This window comes from Phaseolus vulgaris, chromosome 6 (genome assembly GCF_000499845.2).
Source record: "Phaseolus vulgaris cultivar G19833 chromosome 6, P. vulgaris v2.0, whole genome shotgun sequence".
Classification (NCBI taxonomy): Eukaryota; Viridiplantae; Streptophyta; class Magnoliopsida; order Fabales; family Fabaceae; genus Phaseolus; species Phaseolus vulgaris.
The window spans coordinates 15,665,721-15,683,766 of NC_023754.2; the positions used below are offsets into that span (position 1 = coordinate 15,665,721).

At 32.0% G+C, this 18,046-nt stretch overlaps 2 protein-coding genes across 7 annotated transcripts; one reads left to right on the forward strand and one right to left on the reverse strand.

Annotated features, from left to right (window-relative positions):
- Positions 1–4,490: 4,490 nt before the first annotated feature.
- On the reverse strand, positions 4,491–10,524 carry LOC137831300 (ABC transporter C family member 3-like). 6 transcript variants are annotated; one of them, XM_068638925.1, is made up of 11 exons: positions 10,302–10,524; positions 7,937–9,741; positions 7,683–7,769; positions 6,930–7,583; positions 6,613–6,777; positions 6,107–6,401; positions 5,790–6,004; positions 5,358–5,663; positions 5,205–5,268; positions 4,856–5,095; positions 4,491–4,768 (listed from the first exon to the last, which is right to left on the reverse strand). In XM_068638925.1, exons 2-11 carry the CDS (start codon positions 9,716–9,718, stop codon positions 4,656–4,658), a joined length of 3,921 nt encoding a protein of 1,306 aa, XP_068495026.1. In that variant the 5' UTR covers positions 9,719–9,741; positions 10,302–10,524; the 3' UTR covers positions 4,491–4,655. The 6 variants fall into 6 exon arrangements, with proteins under 6 accessions (XP_068495026.1, XP_068495024.1, XP_068495023.1 ...); XM_068638923.1 differs by having other exon boundaries at positions 10,100–10,427; XM_068638922.1 differs by having other exon boundaries at positions 10,056–10,408.
- Positions 10,525–15,340: 4,816 nt separating this feature from the next.
- LOC137833455 (protein MAINTENANCE OF MERISTEMS-like) lies at positions 15,341–16,324 on the forward strand. The gene is made up of 3 exons (XM_068641803.1): positions 15,341–15,653; positions 15,766–15,935; positions 16,148–16,324. Exons 1-3 carry the CDS (start codon positions 15,341–15,343, stop codon positions 16,322–16,324), a joined length of 660 nt encoding a protein of 219 aa, XP_068497904.1.
- The last annotated feature ends 1,722 nt before the right edge of the window (positions 16,325–18,046 follow it).

The following is an 18,046-nucleotide window of genomic DNA, read 5'->3' on the forward strand; positions in this document are numbered from 1 at the left end:
GGCTAGACGGTCTCCTCTACAATAAAAATATATATATATATATATGAAGTAAAGACTACAAAGTCATTTATACATGTACATACAAGTATATAAAATAAGAATGATATCACTATTGTATATATCATCGCAAGCAAGACAAATTTTTAAGTGAAGTGTAGTAGCAACAACTTTATAAGGTCCATGGGTATGATTTTCTTTAAAGTTGTCCTGTTCTCTATAATACCTTCTAGAAAGTAGGGATTCTCAATTTATGAAGGCATTTATGCGTGTGATGTCAATGTGAAGGTCATAAAAACTCAAGTTGTGGATTCTTAGCAGTCACATTGCTAGTTTTTAGGAGTTTACATTCGTCTTTTGTTGTGTATGTGACTGCTGTTTGAAATAATTCTTTATGCTTTAAATTAAAAGCTCCATTGCTAGGCTTTACTCCAGCACTCAAATTTAGAGTGTACCCTTCTTTAGTCTTATCAACTAAAAACATATCATGCACAAGAAGCATGTGAAACACCAAGTAGAAACACACGTTTTTGCACAATACTTCACTTCTATTTCAAGCCTGTCCTCTATATTCCTAAAACCTGAACTGAATGCCTTATACCATCATAGTTGGCTCCAAGCAATTACGCAATTACAGATTAAATGTCTACCCTACATTCTAAAGCACATTGAAACTAGTATATAAAGTAACCAATAACAACTAATTGTCCATGGTTGTTTATAATTGACTTATAGCTATGTTGGTCTCCATAGGCTAACCATTTGAAGTCTCACATAGCATCCAAGTACAGTTCACAAATCTATGGCAATGGCTACAAAAAAGTCTTTTTTCTCTAAATTCAAAGAAAGCATCTATTTGATTCTTCCTTGCCATGGCTTCTAATTTGATCCAACATTGACCTCTTTATTACCTTGACAAAAAGAATGTCTTCCATATAATTTATAAGAGGAAGTTTACACGAGAGAAACCTCATAGTTTTCCTAAATATGGTAAAATGAATCAAGATCTCATGTAATGCCAAAATGATTCTATCCCAGAAGCGAATTTTTTCAAGAAAATGGTAAGAGATTCTTAATTAGCTAAGTGAGAAAAGTTATAATTATTTAAATATAAAACTGCACTATTATTTGCAATGTAGAAATCCCAAAAATGGGAGTTTATCCTACCAAAAAAATGATTTGGATAAACTATAGCAAACATATTTGGAACTAATGAGATGATCCAAGGAAAACTAGAAGTAATAGTGAGTTGAAAAAATATAATGCATCAACCATCCAAACATAAGTGCTTATGGATGAAAACCAAAATAAGTTGCTTTTGCTGCAGAGACAGAGTGCTTCAATGCAAAGAAATCGATTTGCCAAGGCGGTGGAGAGAGTCGGAGGCAGTGGTGTGCTTCGTTCGTTTTGTCGGAGGTGCAGAGCGAAGTGCAATATGTGATTTGGATTGAAAATTTGGATTTTTAAATTTTTTAAATTTGTATAAATAAAATAGATATCTGATTTGGAAAAACGGTTAAATGTGGATCAAAATAAAATCCAGATTTAAATAACCAAATTTATAATGGATCAGAGCAATTTAGAAATTGGATAAGATTAACCTTACCAGATTTCATGCGTGCATGTTTTTTTTGGAATGTGACTTTTAATACTATAGATGGTGCATTGGGCTTCCATAGTCTCAAATATTATTAAATAAATAATGATTATAAAATTATATGCAATTATATACAATTATTGTACGCAATTAATCAAAATAAAATCAAGATTTAAATAACCAGATTTATAATGGATCAAAAAGGTTTAGAAATTGGATCAGATTAGTCTAACCAGATTTTTTTTTCTATCCTTAACCTTCATGCAAATTTCGTTCAGATGGATGCATGCATTTTGGTTAGAGTGTGATTTTTATTGATGTAGATGGGTACATTAGGCTTCCATAGTCTTAGACATTATTAAGAAAATAATGATTATCAAATTATACGCAATTATACACAATTATTGTATGTAATTATTGTACACAATTAATCAAAATAAAATCCAGATTTAAATAACTACATTTCTAATGGATCAAAGCAGTTTAGAAATTTGATCATATTAGTCTAACCAGATTTTTCCCACCTTAATCTTCATGCAGGTTTCGTTTAGAGTAGGTGAGTGCATGCATTTTGGTTGGAGTGTGATTTTTATTACTATAGATGGGTGCATTGGGCTTCCATAATATCAGACATTATTAAGGAAATAATGATTATCAAATTATACACAATTTATTGTACGCAATTAATTAAAATAAAATCCAGATTTAAATAACTACATTTACAATGGATCAAAGCAGTGTAGAAATTTGATGAGATTAGCCTAACCAGACGATTGGGCTTCCATAGTTTCAGACATTATTAAGAAAATAATGATTATCAAACAATACGCAATTATACACAATTATTGCACGTAATTAATTTGATAATGATAGACATGATTAGTGGATCATTACCTAATTAAAAACACTGCAGGTCTGTTTGTGCAAAACAGAAAAGAGTAAACTAAATAATCATATCCAATTATACCAAGAGGAAAACATAACCAAAACAGAAAAATAGAAAAGAGAAATTAACTTTGTCATGTAACAATTAACACTAACCACCATTCATCATTCCCTTAAATAATTCAAGTTTACCTGTAACTTTGATCCTTTTATGCAGGCTCTCACACCTCTCTTCATGCGAATTATTTTGTCATCTGTTGAACTCTTTGGGCCACAGTATCACACATGTCTTCTAAGAGTTTTTATGTTCTCTCCGACTATTTCTTTCATAATCTCATACAACTCTTCAAATCTTTTGATAATATCTCTAACTCATTTTTTCAGAGTCTCCATCAACTCTTTAAGACTTTTTATTTTTTATTTGACCATTGTCTTTTTTTCATTATATTTTTGTAATGCTCTCTTTTCAATTTCTTTATGCCACAAAAGGCCCAACATCATATATTAATGCAGTCATAACATAATCTCACAGAATTGGAGTATTCACCTCTACAATCTTCAGCCTCTCCTTTGCGAGGAGAGCTCGGAGAGGTCGGAGTTTTCACCGTCAACATTCTGCATTTATAATCATCAAAAACCGCACCATTCAAAATTCACAATTTATAATAAGAAATTGAAAATTCAACATATGAAATTGCAATTACCTTCATCCCGGTTTCGTGTACGCAATTAAACACCATTAATTTGATAATGATAGACATGATTAATGGATCATTACATAATTAGAAACACTAGGTCTGTTTGCGCAATTCATCATTCTCTTAAATAATTTAGGTTTACTTGTAACACTTCCATACTTTTGTGCAGGCTTCATACACTTCCTCGAGATTTTGCATCGGTTGGACTCTTTGGATCACAGTATCACAAATGTCTTCAAGACTTTTTATGTTCTCTTCGACTATTGCTTTCATAGTCTCAGACAACTCTTCAAATTTGTTGATAATATTTTTTACTCTTTTTTCCAGAGTCTCCATCAACTCTTCAAGACTTTTTATTTTTTCTTTGACCATCGCCTCTCTTCCATTATATTTTTTTACTGCTTTATGTTTTCTATCACAAAAAGACCCAACATCATATATTAATATAGTCATAACATAATCTCACATAAAAGAAAGAAGTGGAATTGGAGTATTCACCTCTGCAACCTTGAGCCTCTCCTCTGCGAGGAGAGCTCGTTGAGGTCAGAGTTTTGATCGTCAACATTCATTTTCTACTTGCAGAGTCAAAGAAAACTAAAGAGATTCAAAACAATGGATATGGTATCATTTCCAATTTTCAATAACATTTATAAACAACAAAAACCTATGGATTCTGTTATATATCTCATTCTTTCAAATAAGCATCATTCGAAATTCACAATTTATAATAAGAAATTGAAAATTCAACATATTAAATTACAATTACTTTTATGCAGATTTTATGCAGATTTCGTTTAGAATAGGAGGGTCATTTCACTTTTTTTTTTCTCTATCTCTATGTTCATCAATTTGGGTTTAGGGTCATAATATGTACATTAAAAAAACAGAGATACATGGTGGGTCATAATTCATCTTCGCACCATTACAAAGATATTTTCATTTTCCATAGGTCTACCACAAAAAAAATTGTGTAAGAAAATGAATAAATAATATAAAAGTTTTTGTAATTCATGTTTTATACTACATATTCCTCCAATGAATGATAATGAAAATAAAGATATTTTAAAAGAGGAAGATGATTATCCTATAATTAATATGAATGATATTGTTGGATAGTTTATCTGTATTAAATATTATGTCATTTATTTGGATCATTTCATGAATTATGAATCTATTTTAATTATTTTATGTATAATTGATGCCCGAATTACTATTTTTTTTTTCTCTCCAATCCGCCTCCGAGTTAAGAGTTTGACATCATTGATATAAACAACTCTTAATCGCTTCAATGATTATTCTAACTTGCATGAAGAGAATTCAAGCACTCATGAAGTTTATTTATAAAAGACCAAAGCATGTTATTTGGCATTTGGGAAAAGGCTTTAGGAAATTTCTACACAGTTCAGCTAGGTAGGATAACAAATACTACATATTACAGATATATCTGGTTCGAGGAAAATTTCAAATCAGTTTTGAATTTAATTTCCAAAACCAGAGTCTGATCTCCTTGTGTATTCTTCAACCAGTAGAGCTAGAGAGGAAGATTTGTTCTTAAGCAGTTTCTTTGGTGAATCATATTCCTCAATCAATCCTGCAGCATCAATATGAAAGGAAATCATATGATTGAAATTAAAACAAGACCACACTAGCAAGAAGAAAGAGACACAGTGATGCTTACCTTGATTTAAAAACAGAACCATGTCACTATCGATGATTGAAGTTATCCTATGAGCAATAGTAAGGACTGTGCATTCCGCAAAATGATGCTTAACTGTTTGCTGAATAATATTATCTGTGGCTGTATCAACTGATGCAGTAGCCTCATCAAGCACCAAGATCTTGCTTTTCTTCAGTAGAACACGGCCTAGGCAGACCAATTGCCTTTGACCCATGCTCCAATTTTCTCCATTTTCAGTTACTGTAAAAACTCGTAATGATAAGTAATACACATACTTACTTCATTTAGACATATGATTGTAACTTGTAACACCTGTTATGTCTATGTTCAAAGTTTTGAGAAGTCAAACCTATGGAGTCAAGCTTCCCTTCTTTTTTCCTTACTTCATCTCCAAGTTGGCACATCTCTAAAGCCTAAAATATTTCTTAAAGCAAATTAGGAAGTATACCATGCATGCACTAAAGAGATGAGTTTCTCATAGTTACAAACAAAACCAAATTACCTTCCAGATCTGTTCATCTGTGTACTCTTCCAGAGGATCCAGGTTGGTTCTTACCGTCCCTTCAAACATTGTTGGATCTTGAGGAATAATGCTGACTTTAGACCGCAAATCATGAATTCCAATCAAAGTGATGTTAATGCTATCTATCAATATTTTTCCAGCAACAGGTTCAATAAGTCGAAAAAGTGTTTGCACCAGAGTTGTTTTTCCACTTCCTGTTCTTCCCACGATACCAGTTTTTGCTCCAGCAGTAAAAGTGCAAGTAAGACCTCGTAAAACAATAGGCAAGTGAGGAGCATATTGAACCTGCATAACACAGCTCCTCATTACATCTATGTACCATAAGAAAATCAGGAAAGATTTTCTAACCAAGAAATTATAATTGTAGGCTTCAATTCTTAACGGAACAAATGAATGACCATTGAAATGTACCTGTAAATCCCGGATATGAATCTCGCCAAATGATGGCCAAGAAGAATCAGGTTGGTTGTCTTTAATCACAAGAGGAGCTTCGCTTGGGAGGGATGTGTACTGGAGTATTCTTTCAACAGATATAATTTTGTTCTCCACATTGCAAATAAACCAGATTATATTAGATTGTAGAGAGTTTAGATTAAGTCCATATGTCACCGCCAGTCCAGCAATGCCTTGAAAAAGACAAGAATTGAAGTAAAAAAAAAAAGGAATGAAGATTTTGAATACAAGGAGTAAAGTTTGTCTAATGAATGTGTGTAGTTTGAAGTACTCACCAGGAGTAGTAAATGAGTTTGGAAAAGATATCAAGAAAACCAAACAGAAGGCAAATGTGAGAGTGGATAAAATATCCAATCTGAAATTCAACCATTCAATTGAAACAGCACTGTATAATTTAGGTTGGGAATATCTGTCTATCAGTTTCATATTTATGTCATTAAATCTTGATTCTTGCTCAAAACATTTTATGGTTGTTGATCCTGAAATAGTTTCAGAAAAATGTTGTATAACTGGAGCTTGACATGTACCAACTAATCTTGCCAGTTCCCTTGCAGATGCAGAATAGTATCGCTGCATTTATAAAAGCACTACGTTAGCATAAATGACATTTTTGCACAATAATATGATAAAATTATGTACCCTTTAAATACTTAATAAATGAGGAAATCATGTGCCAGGAAGAATTAAACAGAGGGAAAGAAAGTCAAAATCAAATTCACTTGGTGACATCTGAAGTTCTTGTTACCATATAATATAGGTTAGACATTATCTATAAAACTACCTGGTACCATATGCATGCTGCCATTACAGGAACCAATACTATAAACACCTGCCATACTGCTTGAGAAATCACAACAATATTTCCCAAGAGTTGAATCAAATTGAGTGTAATTGCCCATACGAAGGCTGGAATGTTCATATCTAGTTCACTTTGGTCTGTTGAAGCCTGCAACCAGAGTCAAAATATTGAATAAGGCCATGTAGGGAAAAAATAGAGAATTGAACTCTCTAATACAATGCAAAAAGAAGTATGATCAGGTAAATGAGTTGTCTCTTGGAATTAAACCAATGAAGAATTATGAACATACTATAACATACTCTATTCAGGATTCGACCACTTGGGGTGGCATCAAAAAAAGATATCGGTGCTCGAAAAACACACAAATGCATTTTACCGAAGAGCACTGTTGCTGTCTTGTATCCAGCTATCACAGCAATAAATGCTCTGGCAAGGGTTGAAATTGAACTTCCAATAGCCAAAGCGACATAGACAACCATAAGTGTAAAGCTTCCAATATCAGGTTCAGCAGTTGTTGAAACAGGAGTTGCCACAGTCATCCAGTAATTGCTTGCAATCTGAAAACCCACAGTGAGTGTCTGAGGAAGTAATATGAAGGGTACAAGAGCTCCTCCATAAGCTGTTGTGATGTATTTCCAGTATACATTAAACCCAACTCTACCCTTTTCCCGTTCTTCTTCTTGAACAAGTTGTCCTTTTAATTCATTTGTGTCATCTTTATTATTATTTTCATCATATATTTTTTCCTCATTCTGCTCATATTCAAAATCAGTTAATGAATTTTTGTTCTCCTCGGTGGTACTTGTTTGTTTAAATGTTGGTCTTCTCTCTAGGGACTTAATTGATGAAGATAAAGCTGCTCTGTGTGCATCTACAAGTTCCATAAAATCAGTCCCTGAACTGAGAATATCATTGAATTTTCCTGACTGAGTTATTCTTCCTTCTCTCATGACCTAAATACAGTGTAAGCAAGAGAAAATTACTGAGAGAATAGAAAATTGATCAAATTTTCATGTTTTAGTTCCTGAGCATGAAAGCTATGAATCACTTACCAGAATTAGATCAGCATCAGGTAAGAATTCTACTTGATGAGTTATGTATATCACAGTTTTGGATTTTAAAAGGTCAAGCAAGCACTCCTGAAACAGTGCAGAGTAAATGGACAATCAGATTACAGCATGTCTATCCAAAGGCATAACCAAAATTAGCATATCTATGTTTAAACTATATCACCAATTAAAGAAAAAAGAAAAATCGAATTCTGTGAAACTACATCTGTAAATAAGATACTGTTGGAAAATAGTACCTTAAAGAGATGAGATCCCGTATGAGCATCCACCGCACTGAATGGATCATCAAACAGATATATATCAGCATCTTGGTACAGAGCACGCGCTATTTGCACTCTTTGCTTCTGTCCACCACTCAAATTGATTCCCTTCTCCCCAATAATGGTCTGATCACCAAATGGTAGAACCTCAAGGTCCTTTGTCAAGGAACATGCTTCTAGCACCTTCTCATACTTCTCACTGTCCATCTCTTTACCAAATAATATGTTGTCTTCTATCTTGCCACTCTGTATCCATGGCGATTGAGAAACATAAGCCTTTCTTCCACATATTTTCAATGTCCCAGATATCTTTGGTACTTCCCCTATAATACAAGAAAGTAAACTAGACTTGCCTGATCCAACAGTGCCACATACAGCTACTCTCATACCATGATAAACATTGAGATTAATGTTTTTCAATGTTGGATTAGGGGAAGATAAATCCCATGAGAAGTTTCCATCCACTAATTCAATTGCCTTATCGGAACTACCCCATGGAAGCTTCTGTACAATATCAGTCTGCAACTCATCTAGTCGAATAAATGATACAATCCTATCCAGAGAAACTTTACTTTGTGCAATCAAAGAAATTGTGTCAGGAAGACTGTAGATGGGTATTTGAAGAATTCGGAATGTTGCAAGTGCAGATAAGACCTTTCCTGATTCAAGTGGGATGCCTATAAGAACACAAGTACCAAAAGTAACCACTGCAATAAACGTTGGGGCATTATGGAAGAGAAATCTAGTAATTGCTGTTCCAGCTAGAAATTTCTTTAGCCATATCTCCTCAGCTCTCCTAAGCTGAATAATCTTTGACAAGAACTTCATCTCCCATGCTTGCAATTTTAGAATCCTCATATTCTTAAGAGTCTCAGATGTAGCCTTCATTCTTTTATCTTTGAACTCCATTATCTTGCTTTGAAACTTTTCTTGCCATGATGACACAGGATGGTTTATCAACATTACAATTACAGTGGCAGCAAGAGCAGCTATTGAAGCAACCCCTACGCTTCTATAGAGAATTAACAAGGCCAGAGAAACTTGCAAAACACACATCCAGGGTCGATGAATATACCAACAAAATTCTCCAATCCTTGCAGCATCAACAGACATTAAGTTGATGACTTCCCCAGTGCTATGAACCTCCTTTGATTGACACGAAAGAGTCAAACCTTTAGCATAGATCATTGCCACCAACTTTGCTTGAATTTGAACCCCAACCTGCTGGATCCTAAACATGGAGTGCCTATCTGAAAGACTCTCCAAAAGCTTAGCAGCAACAAATGCCGCAGCCAAAATATATCCTTCATTTCTAAACATGTATTCCCCGTTGAGGTATTGAACAAGGATATCAATAAGAAAGGGTCCAACATATGAAGCACACGTATACAAGAATGCAAATAACCCTGATAAAAGGATCCGTTGCCATGTCGACAAGAATAATACCTTTGCCAGCTTAAGAGTGGTCACATTCCTAACACTACCACACTCTGACTCGAGTTTGCTTCTAAAAGTTTGAAAAATCCCATTGGCACTGTCATCACTACCAAGAAGTGGGATGTCCTCATGGTTCAAAGTCCTCTCATTGCCTATTTTTATTAATGGGCTGATCCACGAGAAACTGAGAATACTGAAAAACCCAGGATTTGAATTTCTAGTTAAATTTTCATTTTCTCTTGTCTTAATGGGATCAGAGTTTTTGCTTGCACTGGAGTCACCATTTAGAAGGGTCTCTTCAAGAGGGGAAAGCTTAGCCATATTGTTATAACATAGAAATAAACCTGTGATAGAGGAAGCAATATAAGAAACAAGGTATATAATTCTCAAGAAAACATGCTTTCCACAAACTACAGAGTCAATCACAAGGAAACAAGAATAAACAAAATAATGGTCACAGCACCAAACTCTTAACAAACATGAGAAACTACTATGATCCTTTGCATCGGAGTAAGCACAAACAACATCCTAAAAGGCTGTCCTGAGGGTCAAATAAAAAACTGTGGCAAAGCTTCTCTCAACCATCATGTTTATACAAGTAAAAGTAGTTTAGTAAGCATAACACAAGGTTGAACACAAAAATAACTAATTTACAAACCATGAATTACAAGAAACCAGAATTTTGGAATCCAATGCTCTCACTCTTTTGTCTGAGGTCTTCTTTCACTTGTTTTCATAGCCATGACACAAGAAGCATAATAAACAAGAGACTTGGTGGAGTGAAGCAGACACATCACGTGTGAAAAGAGGAGGGGGGGAGTGAATGAGCTGGATGGTGCATCACAAGAACAGTAGTGAAGAAAAGTAAGAACAGAAGAACATGAAGAACATGATATGAATATACCTTTACTTCAAAACACATAATAAGCATAAAGCTTCATTATTGGATATTTTTTTCTTGTTGAAGAACAGTGATTGACTTGTTCACTTAAGAGTTCTCAATAAACCATCAAGAAATCATATTCTTTCCTAAGCACTCTTTGAACCAAACTTTAATAATAATACAATGATACATAAAAAATATTAAATAATATAATATCATAATGTTATGACAATACAAACTGTTCAAAGTATATACAAAATTTAAATCAAATATAGTATATTATTTAAGTGAAAGTTTCAATGGTATATTTCAATATTTATTAAGCTTATATTTAAAATAAAAAATTAATAATTTTTTTAGTTCTTCTATTTAAAACAAAGAATAATATTTTATCAATTTATTTATTTTTATTTAATTTATATACTAAATTAAAATAAAAATAGAAAAGATAAGAAGTGAATATATAAAATTTGGTGGTAGTCTATTTGTTAGTCTTTCATTTGTTATGAGTGGGAGGTAAAAGTTTCTAAGTGACTTATGAATGTTCTTTTCAGACAAAGAGCCAAGTGACAACTACTTCAGAGTTATGATATTTATATATAAAAAATTTATAATAATTTTTTAGTACAAACAGAACACATAGAATTATTCAATGAAACTTTTGGGGATAAAGACATATCTACTTCGATAGAGTATGGTTAATTTTATTATTCCATCAAATAAAATTGTGAATGTTGTGTTAAATTTGTTTTGAGTTTGGGTAATTTTACTTTTAAATTCAAACCAAATCACTTTGATTGATTAGAAAGTATTACCAATTAAAAAGTTTTTTAACAAAAAAAATATTGTATAACAAAACTTTTGTTGAGAAGTATTGACAGAAGAATTCATCTTACTTTGAGAAATAATTGATGAACCCATATAATTTTTATAATCATGTAATGAATAGAATGGATGAATTAAATAGATAATATATATAATAATCAATAAATAACTTTGTACCCGTAATATTAATCTATGAAATGGCTCAGGTATTGTATTTGATTTTTATTAAATGCATCAGTTTTAATCTTATTTTTAATTAAAACATATTTGTTTACAATAACAATCTTTTACACAGAATTTTTTTATATATTTTCAATTCAATTAAAATAAAGTTAATAAATATATTGTATGAGTATTTGTGATTGAATGATATTGTAAAAGAAAGTATTTATGAACAGTTTGAGCCTATAGGATTTGCTTTTGGTGTCCTTAGATATTAGTGAGCACATGTCATTTTCCAAAAACCGTGAATGATCCAAAACATTTAAAGTGAATTAGGGTTTGTGAGGGTAGAGTGGATACAAAACTTTGGGTTCAAAGTGTTGGTGTGGTCCTATATACACTAATAATGCAAGGTCTGTGACTTTTTTTGCAATCAAATTTGTTCCTTTCTATTGCACGTGCTTTGACTCACTTTTAAACCTCACAATGCATTGTAGGGACAAGTCATTTTGTTTCACCCATCACTTCAAAACAAAATCTATCAATTCAAAGTTATCAGTTTCGATCAATTCAAATAGTTTCCATTTCTTTAAGATAAGGTGGACCTCATTCAGCAAAGACTTGACAACTAGCAAACTTTAGATTCTCTTTTAGAAAAACAACATTGAAAGTTGGGTTTCTTTGAAAAAGAGTTCACTTTGGGAGTGAGTATGTTAAAGTAAAGTAGAAATTAGAAAATTGGAAGATGTTAAAGCAATGCCTCTCTAAAACAGTTCTTATGTTTGGATTAAGAACCCAACTCTTTAAATTTTCTAAGAAAAATTAATTCATCACACTTCTACTTACAAATAAAGTTGTAATTGTACAAGAGATATTTAAGGCTTTTGTTGTGCATTTGGAGGTTTCAAGTACAAGTAGGGGTGACAAGGTTAGTCGGCCCACATAGGTTCGTTCATGTTTGGCCCACAAAATGTGGGTCGAATTGATCCGTCTCGCGCAAATTCATTTTATTGGTCTATCCTGCACAAGAGGTAACCCGTAGACATGCAAGTTAGTCCGCATAAGAAAAATATTTTTTAAAAAAAATTAAGATTTCATTAATTATAAAAAAATCTATTTTTGTTGCTACAAAATTAAAATTTCATTTCAATTAATTCAATTAAGATAAAAAAAAATATGAAGGAATTTAAGTATGAAGATTTTTATAAGGCTTGATTAAAAATAATTAAAGTTTTGTTTTGTATCTATTTTTCCTCTATATAGGTGTAAATATATCAAAGTATCTTATCAATTTTTTTTTAACGAGTATCTTATTGAAATCTCTTCTTTATATTATTTTTTTATTAACAAATTTTAAATATAAAACTTTAGTTAAAATTAAATTCACTATTACTCTTAATATTAACTTCTTTAGATGATTAAAATAAAACATTTATTTTTTTAGCATATTAATTTTTTTTTTTAAAATAAAATAAAATAAAGATCACATTACAATAATGAGTGAGTGAGGTATGGTTTTATTTGTGCAAGAAAATAAAAAAAAAAATTATTTGTGTGGGTTGGCGGATCAACCCGCTCTGCCCCGTTGCTCCACGTGGGCTATGGGTTATGCGGAACGGGCCTAAACAGGTCAACAAGCTAGATTAGTGAGTATGTCCCGCACATTTTGGTAGCGGGCTGTGAGAAATCCTGCATTGTCATCCCTAGTTACAAGTGCCAAAAATGTTACAGATCTAGGACAAAAGTCATTCAGATTGAAGGATGATGACTTTCTAAAGATATATTTTTTCTTATGATCCTTTAGTAGTCAACATATGGTAAATGTTAACTAAGAGACATTCAAACTTGTATAAGGTTAAAATATCCTAAAATACTATTTTTATTATATATTTTTTTATAAAATAATTTAAACTTAAACTAATAAAATTGACATAACTAAGTTTTAGAGACTATTGTTTCTATTTCTTTTATGTTGTTGATATTTTTCAAAGATAAAAGCAGAATAATTGAACAAGAAAATAATACAAAATATTTTGAATTGTTGAATATAATATTTATTGAACATAACTTACATTTAAATACACTGAAATAATAACTAAATAGAAATCTTGTTCTATAATATATTTAAGAGTTGCTACTGATTAATGACTAATAAAATGTGATACTAACTGATTCATTATGGTAACTATAAATAAGAAAACATATTCTTCTCAATTTAATAATTGACTTATTTAAAATTAAAATAATAATGAATTTGACAACATTTAAGACTAGCTTTCAACGTTTTTTTTTATCAAGGAAAAAATATTATAAATCAAAATTGAAGTCATTACAAGAAATAAGTTTATTTGAGGGAAGAAATTTGTAGGTAAAGTCATAAATCCTTTGCAAACGAAAGATTATCGACGGATTACATAAAAAAAAATAAAAATTATATGTAAATGGAGGTGTAGATACATATAGCGGAATTTTTGTGTGGATACGTAAGTATGTAAGAAATCTATGGATATCTACGTATATATTACATACAAACAAATTTGTATGTAATTAATGTGAATGAAATAATTTTAAAATTAAAAAAATTAGTAAATATGTATGTAATTCCATATGTAAATGTGTAAGTAATATTTTAATAAAAAAATATTTTATTTGGTATCTAAATTTGTTTTGTACTCCTGTAACACAACTCAAAATGAAGTTCCAAAAGAAAATATAATCCAGATCAAATTCTAACAACACATAATCTAAATGAAGTGCTAAAAAATCCAAAATCAAGTTATAACCACATATAATCCAAATCAAGAACTAACCACATATAATATAAAACCAAGTGCTAACAAGACATAGTCCAAAAATGAAGCTCCGGAACAGATAATTCAAATCAAGTTCTAACAATTTATAATCTAGATCAAGTGCTAACATAGTTTAAAAGTTCAAAATTAAAACTAAATGTCTAACATATTATCTTGTTTGAAACTGGTAAATATGAGTTTCTGTAATTATTCTGTTTCTTTGGTAGGTGTTCTGCCCTTGAAGGTGGAGATGAAAATTGAAGCAATATTGTAGTGTATGACAGTATAATGCTTAATTTAGATTGTAATAGGATCTTTGTGGTGCTACATGTTTTGGCTCAAGAGTTTGAGCTTTTGTATAAAGGTTGAAGTACTCCTAATACTCCTTTTTTACTTATATCCTTTAGTATTGATAAAAAAAAAACGAAATGTCTTATGACTATTTTACGACAAATGTACTGAGTCAGAAGTAATAAGTTTTTCCTAAGGATGGATATCGAATCCACATGGAACAATTCTAAAATCTCAAGTATAATATGCATTAAATATGAAAATATGTGTCAAAGTTTGTTTGAAAGGTTATTTGTATCATGAATTTGTAAGAAATTAAATAAAAGCAAAGTAAATGATTTAGACGAGTCAATTGGGAAATATCGGATTGAGGTTCATCCTTCTCACTCATCTGTATTTTCAATGAATAAAAACATATAACATTTCATCTGATTGACATTAATGCACATATAAAAATAATTCATATCGATTCTCCGCATACAAAATTATTAAGAAAATCTCCTAAATATTGATTTCTCGCATATTTATAAAACCCCCTTTTCATTACAAACAAATGTTATAAAACAATTAACATTTCAAAATTATTCCTAACATTCAAATATGTTAAGTATTATCATTTAGGTCAGATACTTAAAAGTACTTTCTAATCAAATATAAGGATCAAATCATGAATAAATATTCAAACTTTAATAATAAAGTGACAATACCAATAATCAATAAAGAACATAATATCATAAATAAATATCACCTCAATACATAAGAGTTTTTTAACATATTGCTCTCAATTCCAAAGGGAAGAATTAACCACTCATATTGATAATTACAAGCATGGAAAACAAGGAAAAATTATCCATGATATTTCTCCTTGACGCGTGTCTCCTCTAGGGTTGTTTAAATTGATTTAATTATATTGAATATATACAAATTTTGCATTAGGATCGGGGAGAACTTAAATTGGTATCCCATGGTAGGAAATTACGTAAATTTGGGATGCCTCATGCTAATATTGAGCTTTTTGTACAAAATTTTGGATTGTTTAGTTTGTGCAATATAGGTTATGAGTTGGGGGACAAGGGGTTGATTTCAGCCTTTGTCGAAAGGTCACATGGGGAGACAAATTCCTTTCACCTTTCCATAGGTGAGATGACCATCACACTTGATGATGTGTCATCTCTTTTACACCTCCCCAATTTAGGTCAATTCCCTACATATGTGCCCTTAGAGTACAACAGAGCTACGACAATTTTAACTAAGTTACTAGGGGTGGAGGAGGTTTGTGGGAAGGCTGAGATAAGGTGCCCACGTACGATTGAGCTGGCTCCGAGATATATATGAGGGATGTTGCGCTCAGGAGGCTTGGGAGTGTGCTGCCAAGACTTACTTGTTGCATATGGTTGGATGCACTATTTTTGTAGATAAAAGTGTCACATCTATATCTGTTTCATACTTGTTGTTATTCAACAATCTACGTATGTGTGGTGGATATGCATGGGGAGCTACAACACTGACACATCTATATGAGCAATTGGGGGATGCATGTTATTTTAACATGAAGCAGTTGGGTAGTTATGCAACACTAGTTCAGGTATGAAACCATACAAATAATTAGCAATCGCATGTTACATTCCATAATGTTTTTTATTTTATAATTAATATGATCGAATTACGTAGGCATGAATTTAAGAGCACTTCTCGGGCATGGGAAGAAGGGATATTAATCCCTCATTTGATGAGGTACACCCACGGGAAACATGACACATTATTGCCCATCATATTTATGTTGTTGGTGATGTGCAGGTGCAGTTGGATGGATTCATACACGATGACCACATATTGAGCAGGCTATTTGAGACCATTTTATTTATTCTCGGGTCACTTGCGATTGGGCAACTTATCACAGAGACATATGCCCGAGCGCGTGTTGCGTTAATTTGGCTACGAGCAGAGAAATCTACCATCACCGATGTCAGTTGAGGGTCGTGGTGCACACATCATTGATCAAAGGTGGTTGCCAACATTTTATACAACTGCATCTTGAATGTGTGTCATATGACATGTAGGCTCATTTGAAATGATGCCTTTATTTCGTTATGTTGAAGTATAATAACATGTTTGATAGCATCTAACACGAGCACATGTCTCCCATGCTATTTTGTAATATTCGTTTCAAAGACCAATGAGTTGATTCAACCCTGTATAAGTATAAAACATAAAACAATTAGACGTTATACATGCTCTAAACAAAGTAAAGACATATTTTGATATACCTGTTTGATGTTGTATTTCCCAAATGCATTAACGAATTTTTCCAACACTTCACAAACTTTTCTTTGTGCGCAATAATCCATGTGTTCTTCACATATTCAAAAAGTAATTGCCACAGTGAACAAATAGTTTCAAATTTTTTAACAAACCCATCAAATTTAGCAATCTCTGTACAATCAATGATAGTCCTCCATGAATTCATCACAACTTTCCAAGCCTCGACAGAAACTACCAACATTTTACATTTTGCTTTAACATTCTTATTTATGTGAAACCGACAGAGAAGATTTGTTCTTTTAGGAAACACAATATTGATGACATTCATCAAAGCAAAATCTCTATCACAAACAATGACTTTAGGCCCCACATGTGATGTCAAAAGTGACCCTCTAAATTTTTGTAATGCTCATATGAAGTTCTTTTCTTTCTCACTAGATAAGAACGCAAAACCAGCAAAGAAGGACAAACCTGTACAAGTCACACCAACAATCTCAAGCAAAGGAAATTGATATTTGTTTGTTTTGTAAGTCATATCCATCAAGAATAAAATGTTAAATGCATTCAAAAGTTTCACAACATTAGGATGAGTCCAAAAAATATCACTAACAATATTGGAAGACTCATGACACGTACTCCAGTGAAGATAGTTGTCAACATCATTAATTGTTGTAATTCAGTTCTTGGTTCTCTAATTGATCTCTTGTACGAGTATCTTGCATTGTATACATGTTTTATTGTTGTCATATTATCCTCATTATTCTCCTTCAAAGTACGTAGTATGTTATCCGGCTTAACCATGCTTTTAGTCATATCAACAAGAATGGAATGTTCATTCACTTTTAATCTGTCTACATATGGATGACCAACTAATGTATCATACAAATCATGATTATGGGTACCACATATTACCTTAAATACCCAACCTTCGCCCTTTCTAATAGGTTTACCTCGCAATTTAAAGGGACATTGACATTTTCAAGTACCAGTCACCGTAACCTCTAAACCATCCTTGTACTTTCTGTAACTACCCCCTTTCACAGCCTAAGACATGTCTTTTTTCCTTACTTTCCATTTGTTATGTCAGACCTAATGATGACAATAACAAAATCAAGTCCATAACTAACCCTACGAACTCATTCAAGCAAGTCTTCTCGCGAAAGAAACAACTACATAAAGTTATATAACAATATTACAAAATCACTTCTTCAAATTATAATGCAATAAACATGAATGAAACGAAATTTTATTCACCTCATTTGTTTAAAATGGGTACCATAGTCCCCTTCAACCAATTCATGTTAATGCACAAAATTCATTAATTCTTCCATACCACATATCATTTCTACTTTATCGGATCTTTTTGTAATCAACCCAACCTTCATACTCACACCTTCATTAATAAAACATAAATTTCTATTTATTCTAATTTTC